At 39.5% G+C, this 23,367-nt stretch overlaps 2 protein-coding genes across 2 annotated transcripts; one reads left to right on the top strand and one right to left on the bottom strand.

Moving 5' to 3' along the window:
* The first annotated feature begins 326 nt into the window (after positions 1 to 326).
* On the top strand, positions 327 to 16,683 carry atp7b (ATPase copper transporting beta). Its single transcript, XM_058623077.1, has 21 exons — positions 327 to 616; positions 4,903 to 5,674; positions 7,244 to 7,489; positions 7,640 to 7,803; positions 7,873 to 8,034; positions 8,121 to 8,194; positions 8,714 to 8,897; positions 9,351 to 9,584; positions 10,460 to 10,551; positions 10,666 to 10,793; positions 11,611 to 11,765; positions 11,954 to 12,088; positions 12,179 to 12,373; positions 12,690 to 12,872; positions 12,948 to 13,137; positions 13,457 to 13,597; positions 13,684 to 13,826; positions 13,903 to 14,106; positions 14,180 to 14,297; positions 14,471 to 14,573; positions 14,653 to 16,683. Exons 1-21 carry the CDS (start codon positions 485 to 487, stop codon positions 14,924 to 14,926), a joined length of 4,029 nt encoding a protein of 1,342 aa, XP_058479060.1. The 5' UTR covers positions 327 to 484; the 3' UTR covers positions 14,927 to 16,683.
* Positions 16,684 to 17,907: 1,224 nt separating this feature from the next.
* Positions 17,908 to 18,735, bottom strand: LOC131452483 (leucine-rich repeat-containing protein 3-like). Its single transcript, XM_058622394.1, has one exon. It carries the CDS (start codon positions 18,733 to 18,735, stop codon positions 17,908 to 17,910), a length of 828 nt encoding a protein of 275 aa, XP_058478377.1.
* Between the last annotated feature and the right edge of the window lie 4,632 nt (positions 18,736 to 23,367).

The following is a 23,367-nucleotide window of genomic DNA, read 5'->3' as shown; positions in this document are numbered from 1 at the left end:
AAAGAGGTGATACTAACATACTGTTTTAATATTTCAAACAAAAAATATTTTTTAAAAACAAAAGTGGAATATTGAGACAGTTAAGATATAAAAAAATAAAAGTACTTTTGAGTACAGTTTGAGAAATGCTGTTATAATGTCTCTTTTTTGAAGCACAGTGGATGAGAGGGAGGCACTAAATCAACTCTGCTCAGGGTTCTGTCCCATTCGGACCAGGTTTTGTTCTCCGTGAGGACTACTGGTCCTTACAAGGTCAGTGTTTATGACAGAGGAGGCCCTGGAAAGGTGACACACCTTATACAAGTATACGCACACACACACACACACAAGCAGAGGGGAGAGAGAGAGAGCGCGAGCCTGGAGTGCTCACTCGTTCCGTGCCGCTCTCCCTGTGTCACACTCGGACTTTGTCCCTCTGACTTTGACAAGATAAACCCAGAGAGACGACGCTGAAGCGGCCGCTGCTGCTGCTGCTGGTGCAACAATGTTTTCACCGAAGTCTCCTAAAAGTGTGTCCAGCCATGTGTCCTCCGGGGAGAAGATCCGTATGGTGGAGTGTAGCTGTGAGCCGGAGCGCACCTGTGGACTCCACTGCGCGCAGGACTGTCTCTGTCAGGTACAGTGAAGTCTAACTTATTAACTTATTCTGAAAGATTATTATTTTTTTTTACATTACCTCCAACATCTCTTACAGTTCATACAGTTTGGATTATAGAGCTGTAAAATATGGCCCAGGAAATGATATGAGATTATTTTTTGTGTGACCGATTTAAAGCTGCAGTGTGTAATTTAGGTGATCTTTGTTGCCTTTTATGTCGTTATTCCACCTCTGTTTGGTGGAATAACACGGTTTTTTCAGGCACGACGTTTTTCCATTATTCCGCCGTACCTCCTCAATGTGGGCGGGGTCATCACAGCAAATCTGCGCAAAACTGCTGTGACGTCGTTTTATTATCGACATTAAAAAAAAAACTGAATGATTAGAATCAGTTCATTAAAAAGATTTGTTCAGCACTTCCTGCATGATTGGAGCACAGTCACTGAACTGAAATACGACTTCACTTCAGTGACTCGACTCACCAGACTCCTTAAGATTTGAGACATTCCTGAGATTTTAATATGAAGATGATGTTGAAGTAGTTTTCTGGTTTCCTCACTGAAGCCAAACATGGAAGTAACAATATACTGAATTGCCACCAGGGGGCTAAAACTGTCTTTGAATGAGAAAATGACACTAATCCGAACGTGTTTGTGGACCTCTGTTTGCCAAAAGCTTCAAAACGGGAGTCCAGATTGTTATGGTGATGTCACAACTGGTTGCCGTGGGGAGAAGTTTCTTGTTTTTTTGAGCAGTATAATTCATTTCTGAAACCTTTTTATGAACCCTTGTTCGTGTCAAACACAGGTTGATTTTCCTATAAACTTCCATTCAAGCTGATTTCTTCTCGCCCCCTGGTGTCAAACTAGCAGTTAGGCGCTACATCCATCTTTCTATAAATCGTCTATGGTTATATGTGTTTTATGTTTAGTTTATACATTACTTTTTTTTTACTAAAAATGTCATAACACAATTTTGTGAATCATTTGTTACAACTTAATTGTTGTTTTATTTACTGTGAAAAGCACATGTACTTATTCACTGTATTTCTCATATTATGTACAGTATTTTTCTGACAACCAGTGCTACAACTTCCTTTTACACAAAGACACTTTCATGACATTAAGTATTCTTAAAATAGTTCTTTAGTCACAGATTGATTGAGTGATGGATGTATATGTATATGTATGTATGTATATATGTATATATACATACATACATATATATGTATGTATGTATGTATGTATATATATATACATACATATATATGTAAATATTTGGCACAGGTTTTATTGTCAGTGAGCAATTCACTGAATCATGTGACATTTGTGTTGAACTCGGGGTACAAAGGGTGAACGCACTTGTTTGTTTATGCTCGTCTGAACAAAATCCAGATGGATATAATGTAATCGTGTAAATCCCAATGACATTCAGTGATTTGGTGCCACAAAGACATGAAACTTTCATCTTTCTTTAAAAAAAGGAGAAGAAAATCATACTAATTATTTTATTCTGTTTTAAAAGTGGGATTTGTTCATGTTTTCTTGCAAATCTAAGAGAAACTCAGTTATTTGGTGCCACAAATACACAAACATCAACTTAAACTGTATTTTGTTTGCTTTGTAAATTGAATTTGACATTTATAGCCGTAGTTTTTAAAAGTCAGGTTTATTCATGTTGTCCTTTTTTAAACTCATCATCTCTGACCTACATTTTGACCCACAAGGCATGGGTTGTTGTTTGATATACACTTTCCAAGATCCTCTCTAAGACCTGGAAAATGAAGAAGTGAGTAAAAGACAGTCACAAGTGTTGATTAGAATTTAGAAGAAGTGTGTACATTTACACAAAGCAATCTTATTTTTATTCAACTTAACATGTTATGTCCATGACAAGTCAAACTGGTTTCCTGTAAAATAGCTTGAAGGGATTAGCTTGATACGATACTGTTAGCTTAAAAGGTAGCTCATTGTCAAACCAGTAGCAGCAAACAGAGATAAATGAATATCATTTTTGTGTGTACATAGTAAAACAGTGAACAGGTCAAATGTAAAATATCTAGTATGTGGAGTAGAAAATGGTCCACTTCAAATGCAGATTCCACATTTTGGTGTCAGTTTGATATTCAATGTTTGAAATGCTCCCTCAAAAGCCAGAAATCTGTCAAATCTTTAGATTTAAGCACAAAAATAAAATGTTTATATAGTATTTTAGTAGTTGTAGTAGAGGTTTAGTAACATTTATATCAGACAGCTTGTAGCTAGTGTAAATGTAAAAGTTGTGGTTTTATAATCTACAGGGATTACTTGACTCTGTTTTTTATTTGAGTTTAAGAAAAATGTGTTTTCTTTCTCTTTTGTACCCAGTTTTTCCTTCATTGTTTTTATATAGAATGAGTTGGTGGCCATCTTTCAGTCAGTTTGAGCTGTGTTTTAGTGTCCCGAATGCGACCTTTGACCTTCAGGCTTTTGTTTTTTAGGGGGAAAGGTAACAGTGGGGAATTTTGCTATCAAGGTTTTGTAGAACAGTGAAGTTTTGTTATTTGAGAATACTTGTACACGGACCAACGCTTACCTCCATTTCTGAACACCAGTCCTCAAAGATGACACATATAATCATATCTCTAATGACCTTTATTATGTGTATAATGAATAATATTTGATCATGAGAAAGAGTGACCAAGTGTGTTATGAAGTTCACTCACTTGGAGGATAAAGAAAGTACAAAGTGAAGTCATGAAAATCAGAGGAAGCAGCTTTTTTTTGTTTTTTTTGTGTTGTACTTTAAACAGTCGGGCAAAGATCATGAACTCAGCAGTGATGTTTGTCTCACTGTAACCAGAATTATCCTTGTATGACACACACACACACTTTTGTATTTCTTAAAGAAAGTGTTTTATTTATCATATTCCTGATTCGATCTTTTGTAACCCTGAAGAGTAAACATATAGAAACTCTTTCTTTAACGGCTCGTTATTTAAATGACCTCCTTTTGGGAGATTTCACATATTTAATGGGGGAATTTCCATAGTTCATCAGGTCAGGTTCATTTACTTCTGAGAGCGTGGGAAATGGGAAAAACTAACTTCATTAACTTCACGATGACAACAGCTGCAAAATCCCCAAAGGGGATACAGGGAGGACGAAGGTCTTTGATGGGTCTCAGATTATTTATTTACTTTACACATGTTTTTTAAATCACATGTTTTTGTATATGTAAATAGGTGTATTTCTCTGTGTGTGTATCTTTACTGTAATGGTATATTTTGTGTGTGCTAGAATTCCAAGAATGCATCTAATCATGATGGGTAGGATGAGAAAGTAGACTTTTCTGCAAACAGCAGAAGGAAGACGATACTGTACATCAGTGTACATTTCATCCTGTTTTGCATTATTTACCTTGTGTGATTGATTTTTTTTTTTTCCTGGTGTGCAAAGGAATTGTGGGTGATTTCCAGAAGGGTTGTATCAGAATCCTTTAGCATTCTTGACAGACATTCCCCTCATGTGTGATCAATAAAGGTAAATTGGATCTTATCTTCCACTTCAATACTTACTGTATTTATGATGTTTTTGGTCGTTGTATGCAAAAAGGTATTTTTGCACAAACTCTTTGTGCACAGACTTGTGCCGTTGGAAAGGGCAGAAGACATCAAAATCGTAGCCTTATATTGTGGCTGCATGAGCAGTTTCAGGTAAATGCGTGAATTTGGCAACTAACACATTAAAATGTACTTTTGAAATACTTTATTGTTTGTAATAGAATGATAAGTATGTGCCTGGCTTCTCCCCTCAGCTCTCAGGAGTACAGGAGAGTTTTTTTGACTGAAGAGTCACGTTGGGAGGCTTATGTAGAGTCACATGGAGTCATGTGTGTATTTCTTTTTCTTTTTTAAATCCCCAAACTGGCACTGGCAAATTCTGGACCTTAACTCAGTTTAGGTCAAATGGAGTTGACCATTTTTGCTGCCAAGGCATCAAAGCTCAATTTTACACCATTCAGATGCAACCGCCTCTCTTTTTGTGGCTTAATGAGGTCAAGTGCAGCTTGTCGAGAGATTGAATGGTGCTTTGCTTCTTGTGCTCACGATGGAAAGAAAAATACAGCAGTGAATTAAAAAGAATCAGTACGTTTCTGTGCACACATGAGGGTTGCTGGGGGAACTGTGCCAATCACAGCTGTATTTTTGTGCTTTATGGTGAGGAGGATTTGCAGTTTCCCCCCTAAATAAAGGGAAAATTATTGATTTTCATGATTAGATAAAATCTAAACTGACACTTTTTATTCATTCTTTTTTTTTTAAGGGTAATTGCACTGATGTTCAGAAAAAAGGCTTCAACAACTTGGCCTACGAATATGGGAGTCAGAGTGAGCTCTACCCTCCACCCAAAGCTCCCTCCAGAGTGACATTACGACTCCTGGGACTCAGCACTGAGCCACAGGCCCGAGCTGTTGAAACCAGAATCTCCATCATGAAGGGAGTTCACGCCATCAGCTTGTCTTTGCCCAGACAATTAGCCAAAGTGGTCTATGATGGTTCAGTCATCACGACCGCTGACATTGTCGTGGAGCTGCAGGACCTGAGACACGGTGTGGAGGCAGCGGTGCAGATTAAGGTGGACGGCATGACCTGCCACTCCTGCGTGCGCTCCATCGAGGAGCACGTCGCTGAGCTGCCGGGAGTCTCACACGTTCAGGTTTCTCTTCAAAACGGTGTCGCACTGATTGTATTCCAGCCTCTTCTAATCACACAACAGACACTGAGAGACAAGATTGAGGACATGGGGTTTGAAACCACTTTATTAAGCGAGGACGTGTCCTCTGAGGACATAAGCTGCTGGCAGACTGACACCTTGGCCAGGTCAACTCAGACTGTAAGCGTTTGGATTGTAGGGATGACGTGCAAGTCCTGCGTGCAGTCTATAGAGGGGAGAATCTCTCAAGTGGCCGGTGTCCAATCCATATCTGTGTCACTGGAGGAGGAAAAGGGAACAATCACCTTTGACCCCTGTCTGACAGAGGCGGAGAAGCTCAGAGCAGCAATTGAGGACATGGGATTTGACGCATCGCTTCAAGGTAGGCATCTTTGAGAGAGGTTGACAAAGGGAATCAAAATAAAAAGAAATACTTAATTAATGCCTCGAGTCCTTGAGATCAAAATCCCCTTTTTAATAGTCAGTTGGCTTATTACATTTAAAAAGTTTAAAAAATGTAGATGCGTTCAACGTGGATGCAAGGCCAAGCTGTGCTCACAGCACCCTCTGGTGGAACATGCAGTAATTACCTCAAACAGCCTGTTGCATTTTTAGGCTGTATATTTTGAACTCAAACAGGATTTTAAAGCTCAAGTTTGGACTTTCCCATCCAAGTTTGTACAGATATCACAATTTTTGATAAAAAAAAAAAAGTACATTCTCAGAATCTCAAGGAACGTTTTGAAAAAGTTGTTTTGAAGAAATTGAGGTGAAGATTATCGAATGACAATTTATTATAGTTATGCATGTAACTGTAAATGCAGATTGGGGGTGAACTGTAAATAGATTGAGAACAAAAATATATAGAACAGTATATTTTAGAAAGTATCACTGAACTGGTTTTTTAGCTTTGCCTCTTGATAGCAAAGTGGCTGCTTTGTTAGCTGCCCTCTCAGATGTCAACATTAATCTGATGTATTACATTACGTTACATTGTATTACATTTCTGTACCTTATTATATTTAACACACATTAAGAAGAGCTACAGCTTTTTTAACCTTGCAAGGACGAGAAAAGAATCAAAATGTGTCGAGTGAAAAGCATGTGCAAAGAGACATAGTGACGTGTGTTCGGTCTGCACACTGCTGTGGGTCAGTAAAGCCACTTCAGTTTCTGACTGGTTGCCACGGAATCCAGACAAGTATACACTCCAGTGTGACTGGAAGCGCTCTTCACAGCGGCAGCTTGCCAAGACGTGTGCAATTTAAGACGTCAAGGTCAAGATGAGTTGATTAAATATTAAAGTTTGATCTACAATCTGTGCTGGAGTTCAAACTGTGGTTTGTTGATTTGTTTTTCAGTAAACCCGTTAATATTAATTGTACAAAAAGTGGATATATTCTCATAACCTAAACCTCTGATCAACACACAAGACTAGGATTTCTTAAAATCCATCCTATATATATTTTACAGCAATTTAAAACTAAATTACAAAACTGAGCATTAAAAACACATTTATTTATATAGGCCACACACTGTGCATTCCTCCATCACATAACATCACAGATGATTCTAGAAAGCTGAACTACTGAAGATACACTATATTGAGCCCAAATACTACATAAAGTCAAGTAAGTTCTCATGATATTATGTGTTAGCTATTTAAATCTATGGTTTTAAAGTTCAAGCAACGATTAAATCAAAATGTATTACAGTAGCTAACTAGCTGCCAAACCAGATATGCTACATGTAAGCTAGTTAGCTCCACTTCATTTAAGAGGCTAGCTTATCATGGCGCTAGCTACCTTAAATATGATGCTATTTCTTCTCCCACCTGCTGGACACTTTTCTGTAAAATATTTTGAAGAAATTCCATTTCCTTAGCTAACTATCTTTATATCTGTGCATTGTGTTACATTTGTGATTTTACTTTGTCCTTTTGTCACTCCAGAACCTGTGAAGAGTTTCCAGAACCACGTTAAGTCCAGTCCTGTAAGCTCTGGACCATCTCACCGTCCTGATTTGCTCTCACCCAGTAAAGCTGCAGTAAGCAACGGCACTGGGTCACAGACGATTCCCGCAAGCTCACAGCATGACTCCACTGATGCTAACGTACAAAAATGCTTCATTTGTGTAATGGGAATGACCTGTGCTTCCTGTGTGTCCAACATCGAGAGGAACCTGCTTAAACACAAGGGTACATTTAATTTGATGGCCGTTAAAATGGCAGGAGTGGCTCCTAGTAGGGTCTTCTGCTGCTGTAGTGCTGTAGTGTAGACATTAAATCATCTTATGAAGTGAGCTACATTTTCATAACAGAAACTGTCACTCTGACATTCTTCTGCAGGAATCATATCAGTGTTGGTGTCACTAATGGCTGGAAAGGCAGAGGTGAAATATGACTCAGCCATTACAGATGCTGCTGTTGTGACTCAGCTTATTGAAGACCTGGGCTTCGGGGCCAAACTGATCGAGGACAACGCAGTGACACATGGGAAACTTGACCTTGAAGTGAGTCTTTGGATTATTACATGCAGATTTCCTGCATTCCAAACTTAATTTTCATTCTTTTGCTTCTAGATAACAGGCATGACATGTGCATCATGTGTCCACAACATCGAGTCCAAGCTCACCACGACCAAAGGGATCCTCAGGGCCACCGTTGCTCTTGCCACCAAAAAAGCACAGATTCAGTTTGACCCAGAACTGCTTGGAGCTCGAGATATGATCAGAATCATTCAGGTAATTCTCCCTTTTTTTATTATTTAATCATGGGCCTTTTGTTTAAAAAATCATAAAATAATAAAACATCGTGTTTCTTACTGTAGGGACTTGGATTTGAGGCCAGTCTGGTGAAAGCAGGCTTCAAGAACAACCTCGACCACACTGAGGAAATTAGACAGCAAGTATCTGTTTAAAAACTTTCTATATTATAAGAACACTCATAAAAGTGAGCTCTAAAAATATATAGTAAACTCTACACAGAAAGTCAAGTTGTTTATTTAATTTACTGTTTAAACCTGCCATATCCTGACAAGCAAGCACACACTTCCAGATTACGTTAACACTATTTAAGTCAACTCTGTAATTATTAATTATACACAGCAGATAATTTTTGGACATGAAGTATTCCTGTATAGAACAAACAGTTCAAATAAACCTGGTAACGCTCCTTAATTCTCATCTTTATTCCACAAATGTAAATTCTTCCAAACTAAACCCTGACTAAATAATTTGATGAATGGATTGAAATTACTTGGTAAGTCCCTGTCAATATTCAATGATAAAAAAAAAAAAATGTTGTGTGTGTATATTAGTATATTAGTTTTGCCCATTCAAGTTGTTTTTTTGTGATCAGTGGGTGAATTCTTACCAAAAAACTGGGAAAAAGACAGTGGATATATGTTGTAATATGTTGCAGATGGAAGAGCTCTTTCCTGTTCAGCCTTGTTTTTGGCCTGCCCGCCATGGGCCTCATGATCTACATGATGGTTATGGACAGTCAGCACCAGGAACATGGAGGCTCCATGCCCGAGGAGCAGAACCTGTTGCCGGGCCTCTCAATCCTCAACCTGGCCTTCTTTCTTCTCTGTACACCTGTGCAGGTATGGCAACAGGTGACCCTGGCGTCACATGACTTTCTTTAAGAGGTTGGTTTTCAAATTCATGAAGGGGCTCTTTTGTTTCCTGTGATTGTACGTAAGTTGACACTGGATTTCTTGGCACCTGACTAATAAGTAGGTAAAGACTGAAATTCCTTTGCTCAGCATTAGGGACGTTTATTGAGACATTCTGTTTTAAGATTGGACTTTAAAGCTGTATCATGTAACTTCTAAATATAAAATATTGGCTACATTTTAAAATAATGCCAAATGAGTTTACACAATCCCGATTAATCAGCTCCACACGACTGTATTTCCATGCAAGGTTGGTTTACTGAATGGGCTACTATGCCAATATTTTAATGGAACCCTATATTTCTTTTTAGGCAAAACAATTTGAACGATTTAACAGAAATTACACTTATTTTGCTTTCGTTTTTCGCTCCATCTCTCCAGATTTTCGGAGGCCGCTACTTCTACATTCAGGCGTACCGCTCATTAAAACACCGCACCGCCAACATGGACGTTCTCATCGTGTTGGCCACGTCCATCGCTTACATCTACTCCTGTGTGGTCCTCGTCGTAGCCATGGCTGAGCGAGCCAGCCAGAGCCCTGTCACCTTTTTCGACACTCCACCCATGCTGTTTGTGTTCATAGCTCTGGGTCGCTGGTTGGAGCATGTTGCAAAGGTAAAAATATATATATATGTCCTTACTGAAATTCACATGAATTTTACCCTGTAAAAATTAAATTTCTCTAAAATGGTTTCAAATCAGCTCTGTTTCTCTGGTTAATTCATCTGAATTTATCTCATACATCAATGTTTGCTTTTAGAGCGCAGTATTGTAAAGTAAAGTAAATCAGAATATATACAAGACTGCAATATTAAAAACTAAAAATACAAAATAGCTATGAGTTAAGCATGACCTCCATGCTTCACATTACAGTCAATAATTAAACAAAAAGAATAAGAAGATATAAAATAAAATCACATATTTTAATTACCCAGCTGCCAGCATTGCACTTTTTTTTTACCCTTGCTAAAACTGCTATATAACACTAAACGCTATTTTTTAAAGTGTATTATAGTATTTAAAGAATGTTTTGCAAATGTTAACATTATTGTGGATGGAATATTATGGACCATCTATGAATAATATATACAACACATTGTTTTATACCATATACATATGCACCTGTTTTTCTCTGCATGTTAATGAAATAAATAAAAAGTATAGCATCTTTTTCAACATTATTAGAATTTAAATTCTAGTTTATTAAAACAATTTATAACTGATGAGATGATGAGAAAACGCACAGGAAAAAAGTACATGATGACAAATACCCACACATATTATTATCGTTATTATTATTATCATCATAGTTTTCTCTGTCTTTTTTTCAAGGGATTTAAACAATATGCTTATTGAAATGTGTATGGTAAACAACATCCTTTACAATTTTTGTATAAAAAAAAAAATGAATAAAAAGCTGAAAAAGTATTGAAGGAGCCTTAGGTTGCACAAGGGTGAATACTTATACTGTATTGTTGTTGTTTCTGCAGAGTAAAACCTCAGAGGCTTTGGCTAAACTCATGTCACTTCAGGCCACTGATGCCACGGTGGTGACTCTGGGACCTGACCTCACCTTCATCAAGTGAGACACAAGATACAGTAAATAACATTAATTGTAACGTTTAATTAAAACAAAACAAAACATGAACAAACATCATTATACTGGCGCTGAAATGTGTTTATGTGTGTGTGTCAGGGAGGAGCAGGTGGTGGTGGAGCTGGTCCAGCGGGGCGACGTCGTGAAGGTCGGCCCGGGAGGGAAGTTCCCCGTCGATGGGAAAGTGATTGAGGGAAGCTCCATGGCAGACGAGTCCTTGATCACAGGTGTGGAGCTGTTATTTTAAACATTCTGTGTCTCCACATTACTGTAATCAATTGTCTACCACTGTATCCTCCACATGAGGGTCGCGGGGGGCAACTGGAGCCAGTCCCAGCTCACATAGGGTGAAAGGCAGGGTACGCACTGTGGGAGAAAAACCATGCAATCTCCACATGCCCACATGTCTTTTTGCTGTAAGGCAACAGTGCTATCCACTACGTCGCCATGTGGCCCTCCACATTACATGTTGTTGATTTTTCTGTGCTAGTTTACGATATCCACGGTCACTTCCTGGTTTTCAATCAGCCAGACCATCCTGTTCTGCTATGTTGTCAACTATGCAGAGATCTTATACAATCCGTGTCTGCAGAAGTTACAACGCCTTTTTCATTTTAGGCCATGTTGAATCCCTCAGGACCAACTGTAAATGTTTTAACTGCTAAGGTTACCTTACAAAACCCAAATTTCCCCTTATTGTTAAGATAAGATAGTGAAAGATGTTACAGTAGGGATAGCTAATGGGCATTAGAAGGCAGAAAATAAGGACCACAAACATTAGGATGTACTTTAATATACTATAATAATAATAATGATAATGATAAATGTGATGGGTGTTAATGCTCCATCATATTTTTATCTATTAGACCTGACTGAACCTTAAAAAATGACATCACAAATCAAATCACAGTTGTGGTATCTGTCTGAAAATTTCAATTAGTATTTTGTTCAGCCCTTGCGTCAACTTATCAAGATATTAAGATGGAACAATCATCAAAAAAATCAATTATTCTATTTTTTTGTAAACCATTTTATTCCATACAGGTGAGCCCATGCCTGTTAGTAAAAAGGTGGGGAGTTTGGTGATTGCCGGCTCCATCAACGCTCACGGCGCTCTTCTGGTGGAGGCGACGCACGTCGGTGACGACACAACTCTCTCTCAAATTGTCAAACTGGTGGAGGAGGCTCAAACCTCCAAGGTGGGAAAGAGGCTTTGTTTAGTTTAGTTATTGTGCCGCGTTCCATTTACATAAGAAGTCAGAACTACATTTTTAACTGAAACACAAGGCTGTAATGCCTCATCATGTATTACATTATCAGTGTGCTTAAAGTGGATGCTTGACTGAACATTTACAGTGAACTCTACTGCCCTCTTGTGGTCCCTCAGGCTCCCATTCAGCAGTTTGCGGACAGAATCAGTGGATTCTTTGTCCCCTTCATTGTTCTCGTGTCTCTGCTCACACTTTTGGCCTGGATTGCCATCGGATTTGTCAATTTTGATATTGTGAAGGAGAACTTCCCGGTACAAACACACACTCACACTCACAAACGATGCAAAATTCTCCTGTGTGAGCAATATTTTTTACACCAGTTTCATATTTCTCCCCTGCAGGGTTATAACCAGAACATCTCCAAGGCGGAAGTCATCGTCCGCTTTGCCTTCCAGGCGTCCATCACTGTTCTGTCCATTGCCTGCCCCTGCTCTCTGGGCTTGGCAACCCCAACTGCTGTCATGGTGGGCACAGGAGTTGGAGCTCAGAACGGGATCCTCATTAAAGGAGGCGAGCCGCTGGAGATGGCCCATAAGGTAGTGGCTTGCGATACAGCCAACTTTTGTATCGGTAAATACAAGGCTAGTATCGCTGATACCAAATACTGATAATGATATTTTTACCTTTAAAGGCAGCTTTTGTTCTTTCGTGGATGATGTAAATAGACCAATATGGTAAATGGGATTTTGATTTTGTAAATACATGATATATAACAAACATCTGACCTGCCATATATTATAAATACCATTTAATTTCTACTTACGAACCATCCTAAAAGTTACAACTGGACCTTTAATGGGACATTTAGTATGTTATTAAGGTGGAACCATGACTCTTTCACTGCTCCCTCAGATTGATGTGGTGATGTTTGACAAGACCGGTACCATCACTAAGGGCGTGCCGCAGGTGACCCGTGTGTTGGTGTTGTGGGAGATGGCCCGCATGCCCCTGAGAAAGATCTTGGCAGTGGTCGGCACCGCGGAGGCCAGCAGTGAGCACCCGCTGGGCATGGCAGTTGCTAAACACTGCAAAGAGGTAATGTTTGTATTTAGCAATGTTGTGCTTTCTAAAGCTGACAAAATGACCACAACTGTGCATATCACGTGACAGGAGCTGGGCTGTGACTTGCTGGGATACTGCCAGGACTTCCAGGCAGTGCCCGGCTGTGGGATTAGCTGCCGAGTGTCCAACGTGGAGCATCTTCTTCAGCGGCAGAGTGAGGAGCATTTTCTGCTTCCAGGAGCCACCACAGATGAAAGCAGCCTTTTCTCTGATGCAGAGGCGCCACCTTCAGCTCACTGTGAGTTACTCAGTTTCTGTCCATGTCTAAAATCTGGGAGGTAAGGGTTACCTCCCATTTTAAAAGATAAGATACTTTATTGTTATTGCAGTTATGCAAAGAATCTTTGTTTGGTAGCTTTGGTAGTCTTGTAAACTTCATAAATAAAATCAATAACTTGGTTTAAATGATGGAAATTAAAGCAAAAACAAAGTCTACAATGTTAAACATGACAGCACAGCACAAAAAGATAAGAGGTTGGCCTTGATTAAACCTGGCTAAATAAACTTAAGTGGAAGAAATTAATTGATTAATTAAATTAATTAATTTTTGTTTACAGATGAAGCATTCTCCTACTCAGTCCTGATCGGGAACAGAGAGTGGATGAGGAGGAACGGTCACCACATTGGAGCAGACATCGATGCCGCCATGAGCAGCCATGAGACCAAAGGGCAGACGGCCATCTTGGTGGCTATAGATGGTGAGGATTCAAACTTGTAAAAAAATCCCCTTCCTTGTTCTCCGGCCCCGTTGTACCCTGTAGTATGTTTTGTGTGCTCTCTGCAGGTGTGCTGTGTGCCATGTTCGCTATTGCTGACACAGTGAAGACAGAGGCAGCGTTAGCGGTGCACACACTCAACAGCAAGGGCATCGAGGTGGTGATGATAACAGGGGACAACAGGCGCACGGCTAAGGCTATCGCTGCACAGGTAAAAAGTTGTCCTTTAATTGTATCCAATACCTTTCTGCCCTACTTTTTAACCCTGGATGTTTGGTTACCATCAGGTGGGGATCAGGAAGGTGTATGCAGAGGTGCTGCCGTCACACAAGGTGGCTAAAGTGCAGGAGCTGCAGGAAAAAGGCCTGCGTGTAGCAATGGTGGGAGACGGCGTCAATGACTCGCCCGCGCTCGCACAGGCCAACATCGGCATTGCCATCGGCACAGGAACAGATGTGGCAATAGAGGCGGCAGATATCGTCCTGATCAGAGTGAGTGACGCCAAGTCGACACGGAGATGCAGTGACATGTTTCGAGGTGTCTCACCTGAAGGTTTCTGTTCAGAGTGATCTGCTGGACGTGGTGGCGAGTATCGAGCTGTCGAAGAAAACGGTGCAGAGGATCAGGATCAACTTTGTCTTCGCTCTCATTTACAACCTTGTGGGGATACCAATTGCTGCCGGTAAAGAGCAATTATATTCTGCCACTGTCACAACTCAACATTTGCACTGTTGTATTTCCTGCCTATCACGAATTCTAATAATTTCTATTGTAAATAACTATCAATATCAAGCTTTAATGCCTTTCCACCAAATCAAACATTAAAGGGCTGTTGCCTCCTCTTGTTAATTGCAGGCGTATTCATGCCTGCTGGCCTGGTACTCCAACCCTGGATGGGCTCGGCCGCGATGGCCGCCTCGTCCGTTTCTGTTGTTCTGTCGTCTTTGCTGCTACGAACGTGAGTCTGTGTACATCACAGGAGTCTCTGTATTTGAATCACTCAATAAATGAATATGATGACGTCCTGTTCCCTCCAGGTATAAGAAAACCTCTGTGGAGCTGCATGCGGTACGTGCTAGAGGTCAGATGAAGAGCCTAAGGTCCTCTCAGATCAGCACGCACTTGGGGCAGGAGGGCCGGCGGCGGAGCCCAGCTCTCCCCACCAGCTTTGCTCGGGAGCAGCTGAATCCAATCAGCAGGACACCGCCTTCCCTCTCCAGACAGGGAGCGTCCATTAACTCTGTCCACCAGGGGCAACAGGACAGCTGCTCCCTCTTGGACCACCAGACTGCAGAGGACTGTAATGTGTAGCTAAGAGCAAAAGGGAAGAGGCGGTGTCTGCCTGCACCTCATGTTTACATTCAGCAAAGGCTATTTGTGTCATATTTCTATGTATTTATGCTAAGAGACAAGGATAATTGTGCACATCACCCACGTCCATTTTCAGCTCATGAATCTGAGGACTCAACGTTGATCTCTCACTTTATTTTGGAAAATATCCGAGAATCAAGATGTGTGTCATGACCTCTGAACATTCCTCCCTGGGTCACTTTTCTGTATGTTGACATGTACTCTGTTTAGACTTTTTCCCTCTAGTTTACTGTTTCCTGTTTTATTTTATACTATTTCCTCGTGTGTGCACCTTGTCTAGTTGTACTTCCTGTGTTTTTGCCTTTATTGTGATTGTCTGTCCGTCCCTGACAAGTCGTTGGTTTCACCTGTGCTTAATTAACACCCTCTCCAGTGTATTCAGGCCCTAATCCACGGGGAAACAACAACAACAACAACAAACTCCTATCCGAGTACTTCCCCAGAAGTGGCGAAGACATGGAGCGTGCTTATAATTGTCATTTTGCTTTTTTTCTTTTAATTAAAGACTATTTTTGTCCCTGTACCCTCCGGTTTGTAATACGTGACACTCTCAAAGTTCTGTTTCACGGTGTTTCTTTTTAACGTCACAACAGATGATTGTGCTACAGGAACTTAAGCTAATGTGAAAGGTAGGTTTTACTTGTCAGAAATTCGAATTTATTGCTGTACAAATTCACTTTTTTTAGTGTACGTAACACTAAAGTAAAGTGGCACGTTGTCTCGTAAAGGTGCAGACGGTAATTGTTGTTGCATGATTTTACAATCGGCAACACCTGACAAACTAGAGTTTTTAATGCTAACTACTGAAGGCTACGTAGCTTCTACTTGAAAGGGAAGGAAATGCACCACATTTTCTTAAAAATACGTTTGTGTTTTAGTTCACAACTGTCGTGTCATCTAAGATGAGAACGTTTATTCTCGCGTTAAAGCTTCGCACGTATCACGACCTCTTGTTTTAAGTATAAAGAGAGGAAGTGAAGTTTGAAGTTCACGTCTATATTGAGCTGTGCTAGCTATCATTCATGTTTTAAAATCACATAATTTCATCTGTGGAATTTATAGTCAATGGTTCAGTGTGTAAAATGTAGGTTCAGTTATTTAAATTGAACTTTTACCCATTTACCCACCCAAATGGCTTTCAAGAAATTGAACTAATTAGCCATGTAGGGGTCCTTAACCTGACTGGCTACAGTTGGTGTTAAGAGCATATAAATACACTCGTTATGTACTGTATGTACCGTATGTACTGTATGTATGTATGTATGTATGTATACACGCTATGCTTCTTTTCTTGTTTCCCATTTTACTGAAGGTCATTGCTGTAAGTGAAGACACACTGGGTAGCCTTCAGTTAGTCTTGGGAAAAAGTAAATCTCATATATAAATGCATTATATTTTTCCTCTTTTGTAGAAGGCAAATGAACCTCATAAATCAATGACACAAGATTATATAAGAATGTAAAGTAAAACAACCACAATTTACTGACATGAAGCAAGTGTCTAATTGACTTCATTATGATGCAGTGACGTTGTTGAGCATCGCCCAATTATGTTACTGGAGGATGTTATATCCTGATTTTAACAGTAAAAGGTTATAATGAAATGTCACTCTGGACTTGGACTCTTGGAAACACACTGACCTCAGCTGTTTGCAGCTTATAATGATAACCAAGTCATGATGTATGCTATAGCCAGTGGGACTTCTAAAACAAAGTACTGCAGTGTATAATTAAAGTTATAATTATCAGACAAGTGGAATAATAAAGGTTTTGTTTTTGTGAAGACAAGGTCAGCTTCAGAAACGTTGCACAATAGGTTTCAGAGTTCTGCTCGAGGAAGATACAAGCGAGAAGACAAGTCATACTTTTATGTCCATACAATGAATTGACGATATCACAAATCCAATCAACCTCACACAAAGGCTAATGAAAAAAAAAAAACATTTCCAGAACATCCATTTTCTCAAAATACAGCAAGCCATCAGGCAGTATAATGTGGTAGATGTTGATGCATTTTTGTTCAAATTTTAGGTTGATCTGCAGCAGCACACCAGACATATCAACTATATTTTTTACAAACTTAAGTGCAAGTTTCAGTCACAAAGGGATCTGAACCCCTATCCATAAGGCCACTTGTTCTTTGAAAGCTGCAGTTTTCTTGTTCAGAAATGTGAAATAAATAAGGAAATGTACCTTTTTTTAAATCCTGTCAGAATCAAATTGTACATTTAAGTATGCATAATGTATTTTTAAAATATATATTTTTGTCTTAGGTGAAAAATAACAACAAAAGAAGACAAAATGGTAACATTTTAATTGCATTATTTCGTTACTTCACTTTCTTTACATTGATACTTTATTAAACCTATTGTAATGGCTCTATTTGTCTGAATTTATTTCAGGTTTCATAAACAAAACAACAGGAAGTGAGTGATCTATCTGCACTGGCACCTGTGAACAACTACACACTGAGTAAGTACAGACTTTTGATCATACAAATGATATCAACATTAGTGTCAGACTGTAATTTTTCCAACATGAATCAAATTTACTAGAGTGAGACTTGTAGTTGTTTTTCAATTATTTCCTTTTAGTAAAATTGCCTCATAGATGCTTTTTTTTATACATTATACATAACAGAGTGAAAAATAATGGTCATACATTTAGAATTACATTGCTAAAAATGTACAATTTTACAAAATGTGCTGTGACTTCTTATCCAGTACTTAATGACTTTTTTCAAAACCTCTTCCTAAAGTCATTGTGCTGCATTTTTCACAGAGCAAGGTTTTTTCACTTGCCGTAAACCAATCAGTGTATCCTATATGCTGTAAACATATTCAGTGGTGCATCATCTGTATTCACAGGTGCATGTTCGTCTGTATTCATTGGTATTGCGGAATTATTCTTTACAAACTCAGTCTAGAACACACTGCTGGCTGTGTCATAGTCCTTGCTGATGTAGGAGGTGCTGGGCAGTGACTTCAGGTACTCCATGTGCCTCCTGGCCTCCTCCTGGTTGTGTTTGATGTAGTAAATGACATAAGCTGTCACCATGGAGAACCAGCAGAACATGGCCACAAACATGGCCACGTCTGTCGTCTTGTGGTGGAAGTTGCAAAAGTTGATGCCAGAGTCCAGGACCTGGATCACTGTCTGTCCCACGTACTCGTCCTGCACAGATGTGTGGCAGCTGACCTCGTTGACTGTCTCTGGGTCTAGCCTCAGTTCTCTCAGCACCTCCTGCAAAGAGCACTCACAGTGCCAGGGGTTGTGGGAGAGGCGGACGGGAGCATGGAGCTTGGCAAATGTGTCCTTAGGGAGACTAGTGAGGTGGTTGTTTGAAAGATCCAAGGAGCGTAGACCCTCTGAAATCCCCTGAAAGGCACCGGCCTCCACAGTCTCGATGGCGTTGTGAGATAAGTCCAGCTCCTTGAGGTGGTGTAGGTCTGCGAAGGCCTCCTTTGTGACGTGTCTGATGTGATTAGACGAGAGCAGCAGAACGACGGTGTCCTTGGGCAGGTCAGGGGGAATCTTCTCCAAGTTGCGCGAGGTGCACTGCACCACCACGCCATTCCTGTCTGTGCAGTGACAGGTTGTAGGGCAAGAGTATGCAGTCACGATAGTCGCCAGGAGCCACAATATTCCCACAAAGAACAGAGAACAACAGGAGAGAGGTTTCGTGGGTAACCTACAACACTGAGAGGCTCCCATTAGTGGATGCTCAGGCTGTAGGTTTTGATGAGACATGATACAGTCTAGGAAGCTCATTTTAAGTTGCAGCTTAGTGAATTAGTATAGAGGTGAAATTATCTGTTCACATTACAAAGTATTCTACCAGGGATGGGTGCTTGTGTGGAGCTTATTCAGTGATTTGCTTGAGATGAAAAAATTTACCCAGATTATTTTTTGTCTGGTTGTAGCCAGACTACTGTCTTTGACCCAGTATAGAAACACTAGCATGGAATCGATTTACTGAATGAGGTGTATTGGACTCAACTTTATATTGCGGCTAGTTGGCACCATGTCGCATGCATTTTATGTTAAATTCTGCCTCCCTTGTCAGTCAAAAACACAATAGCCTGGATTTTGCCATATTTTTCTCATAATTGTCTTATTTTTTTTGGTATTTTCAGGTCAAAAACCTGAGAGCAAGAACTGAACCACTTTGGGTGTCGTTGAACATATACATGTACTAATTCAACTCCCAACCACATTATCTTTTTGTGTTAGGCCAACATTGAGAAATTCAATTTAGTACAATTAAGGTTTGACTAATATGTTCGTATGTATTCTAAAAGTCCAGATTTAGTCACACTAACGCATTACTTCATTCATGTTTTTTGAATGTCCCGTAAAAGTATTGAAGAAATCCATCTGCATCATTCACATCCCTGTATAGGCTGCATTTATTTTCACTCAGGGTAAATACGGACTTCATTCCCATCGTTCTCATTAAAATTATTATTGTTCAATTTTCATATCAAAAAATAATAGAAAACTCAGCTGGCAGTCCAAATGTTTCTATTGGTGTCCAAAGAGCAGATTGATTTGTGGTTTCAGTAATTCCTGCTGTTTGAAGAAACCTGGTGACATAAAGAAAATGTAAAGTCAACTCAAAGTATTTCACATTTTAGGAATTTTTGTTTCGTATTATGCTGCTTATATTCGCTGCTTTAAAAAAAAATGCCTGTCCAAGCCTGGCTTTATTTGAATTTGTTACTTATATCACTTTTCTGTTTTCTGCATTCCATTTACCTCGGAACTCAGTGTCACGTCACCTTGTTCACCCCGTTCCATTTGAGATGGTGGAGATGCAAACCTATCTCAGGCTAGCCATTGTTAGCTATACCAGTAGCTAACAACAGCTCTGCACACAAAAAGAATAGAAACATGTCTACGGTTAGGTTGGTGAGGTTGCTCCCAGTTGGAAATTTTGAGTTATGGAATTATACCTTTTTATATATAGAGTTATATGTTTCTGTAGTAGAGCTCCCTTCATTAATCTGTCCTGGTGTGAAAAAGACACACCATTAACAATATGCGGGCTCATCTGAAAGCAGCAATTTGCAATCAAGTTTAAAAGCAGTCAGTAGTAGTGCGAGACTAACAGTATGATGGAAGATAGCAATGCAAAGAACAGCTGACAAGCAGCTTTCTGATAAAGATGAATGTCCAACAATTTGGTCTGACATGTACATGTGAAATGTCTGAGTAAAACTACACCACTGCAGGAAAAGAGGACAACTAATTATTGAGAATGATTGTAAATTTATTTGTGCTGAAATAATTGAATAATTTATTACTTACTACTTAAAAATGCTGAATTTAAATGTTTAAGGAAACCACAAATAATAACATCCCTTTTAAATATTAACATGAATATTTGCTGATGTGTGATGACAAAATTGTCCCATGTCCAACCATCTATAACCCAAATGCTCTTCAGTAAATATTCACTGCAACAAACGGTATGTTAAATGATTATGAAAATAGCCTCAGCCTTCAAACAGGTTATTTAAAGTTATATTCAGAATAAATAACAAATCCTGACAGAGCATTTTAGTCAAAGATCAACACTTCTTTGTTCAAATGTTCCTCTTTTAATAGACATTAATGACTTTAATAATTATGTGTATATTTACATACTGAACTCCCTCCTGGTGAGAAAAGAGAGTAAAAAAAAAAAATTAGATAGATATTAAATAGATTATGATTTGAGGCGACACTTACCTCAGAGCTCCACTCTGTCCTGTTCACATAACAGTGCATCTCCAGGGAGATTCATTTGTTCGACCTGACGTCCAGTAATAAGCGAACAAAAAAAAGAAGAAAAAAAACCCCACACAGGTGATTCAACCTTTGTAAAAACACAGGCTTATCTCCGGTTTAAAAAAAAGAGAGAGAAAGAAGCCAGTTAAGTGTGTCCAGCGCCTAAACGTTGGCATGAAACCTCCTGTCGGTGCAGCTTTGCAGCAGCAGTATGTCTGTCAGTGTTTATGTGTGTGTGTGTAAGTGTTGTGTTTCTCCCTCTAATTCTCAACAGGAGGAAAACCTTGAATAAAAGGAGTGCTCCTCCAAAACTCAGACACTTGTCTAAGTCAGCTGTATCATAATTGCGTTGTCGTCTAGACTAAAAAAACAACAACAAACTGTTCAGCCAAGATTAAAACATAACTCACCTTAAGGTTTTTATTAAATTGTCAGTATACCTTTAGTAATATTCGTGAGCATGCACATTTTCTAATTATATTAATGGAGGCAGATAATGGTATACACATCTCCATATGAATACTAATATTTAGGAAGTGTAAAACTTATGACGTGTCATTTTGTCTTCAAGGACACACCTGAAACTCAAAATCCTGAATCCTGTTTTTAGTAACCTGCCTACATCATTCTCATGCTATGTCCCTGCTTGACTCACCGTCCTTCAAATACATTGATTACAGCTGTCCAGCAACCTGATGGGGGACTGCAATATGCAGCCCATTACTCCCACTGTGACAAAAGACCTGCTAAGGTATACTTGTGCAAAGTCAACCTGAAAGCGTTGGTGGGATTAAATTGCAGCCGTGTGCAGAGTTGCCAATTCTGCTGAAAGGCAGAATCATTCATTTTATTGACGAGTCAGGCGTTTTTCTTATGACAACAAAAATATGTGTGTTATGTTCTCCACTGTTTAACTTGTATTAAACTGTATTTTAGCTAAACACTCTATATCAGAGGTCTCAAACTTGTGTCCTGCGGACCCATATCAAAACAAAAACTTTTATTGTGAAATTCTGTGAAATATCACTAATATTGTTATCGTGATATCATTTTAAGATCATATCACCCACCCCCTACTGAACAGTTGCTTTTTTTTCCCACTTGACTGACCAGAGTAGATGCTCAGTGGCCCCCAGGTCATTTGAGTTTCAGAACCCTGCCCTAAATCATCAGTACATTTAGTTTTTTTTTTACCTTTTTAGATGATGGAACAATGTAGTGTGGCATTTACTGGTTAAAATGTGGGACTGCAAAATGGATTATCATAACTAAATCAATTTACTATGGTGGTCATTTTTGATCAGGAACACCAGAGGTCAGACTAAGCACTCAAAATTCAAGTGGTGATTAGCAATTTTCTTTCTTTATATGCCCCCTTTTCAGCTTATCATGATTACTATGAACCCTTGAGGCAATAAGCTAAGGTTAACCTACTTGTCAAGGTAATTTGTGGCAAAGACCTGCCATTTGTCTACTGCTTTATCCTCACTGTTGTGAAAAGTCACTGCTGAAGCTCCCTTTCCCTCTCCTGGCCATGTGCATTGGTTTTCAGCAGGTGCAACATCAAAGACGCCAGGCCGGCATCCGTTTTTGTGCTTCTGTGCTCTTCAGTTCTTTCCATTTGGAAAAAGTGGTTTGCGGTGTTTACTCAAGCCCCTCGCTCAGTCAAAGAGTCGTTTCCTCCTACCCGTTTCTCTTTTTCGCCATGATGCATGTCTAAAATGATGCTATCCATGCCTTGATCTTATAGCCTATACCTGCCTGGAAACGTGTGTGTGTGTAGCACTGTAAAGCAGTCTGAGATTCACGCAAGACCTGAGACCTCCAGCTGGCTCCAGAAGCCATTTAACCATCACAATGACTATAAAGCTGTTAAATTAGATCCTAAAATCCTGCATAGTTTCACTTTAACAGATTCCTCTTCAGAATCATATGGCTGCAATCCAGTTTAGGGAAAGCTGTGTGATTAATTTTCACTATTTCTTTCCATCAAGGAGGGCATTTCAACATTATTCTGTCACACCTGTGTCGTCCTCCTCTTTACCTCAGGTGACTTTTGCAAAGTGACTTTCTGAAAACAGCCCACTCAGTCAGTTTGATGTTCTTCGGCTGCAAAGACTTCCTCTGACATTGAATTTTGATCACTTTGCTCACACTTTGCGTTCGTTCATAAGCAAGGACACAGCAGCACTGTGTGCCCATGTCCAGCGGCCACAATATCATCTGACAAGAGATTTGTCTCCCTTGTTGTGTTGGACATTAGCCCTTTGCATTATAGAGAAGGTTGCCTGTTAGTGGCTTACAGCAATGCTGAGTGACAGCATGGATCCACTCCAACTTCAATATCAAGCCAGGGTAGAGCATGACTTCATATTTTGGGCGAGCTCAGTTGGACAACTTAATTAATCTGAACTTTGAAATAAAATATACTGAGACGCCGTATCAAGTTGTAAAAAAGTAAGGGTTGCTTCAAGCTTTCATAGCTATTTACATTCTATTTACAAGACACATGTGCCTCCATAGGGATGTGCAAGCTAATATGCATCGCTGTGTAAAATGAAGAGGGAGGAAAATTTATCACGTTTGCTTGTGTTTTGTTTTCCTAAAAAT

Source organism: Solea solea, chromosome 2 (genome assembly GCF_958295425.1).
Source record: "Solea solea chromosome 2, fSolSol10.1, whole genome shotgun sequence".
NCBI lineage: Eukaryota > Metazoa > Chordata > Actinopteri > Pleuronectiformes > Soleidae > Solea > Solea solea.
Note: the sequence above shows the minus strand (reverse complement) of the source record. Positions and strands in the feature narration are given on the sequence as shown.

What these genes read in the sequence shown, in the direction of transcription:
- atp7b (XM_058623077.1), top strand. Translation starts at nt 485, where the DNA reads ATGTTTTCACCGAAGTCTCCTAAAAGTGTGTCCAGCCATGTGTCCTCC. An exon ending in GGTTGGAGCATGTTGCAAAG is followed by an intron (nt 9,585 to 10,459) that starts GTAAAAATATAT and finishes TTGTTTCTGCAG; the next exon opens with AGTAAAACCTCAGAGGCTTT. An exon ending in AGACGAGTCCTTGATCACAG is followed by an intron (nt 10,794 to 11,610) that starts GTGTGGAGCTGT and finishes TATTCCATACAG; the next exon opens with GTGAGCCCATGCCTGTTAGT.
- LOC131452483 (XM_058622394.1), bottom strand. Translation starts at nt 18,735, where the DNA reads ATGTCTCATCAAAACCTACAGCCTGAGCATCCACTAATGGGAGCCTCT.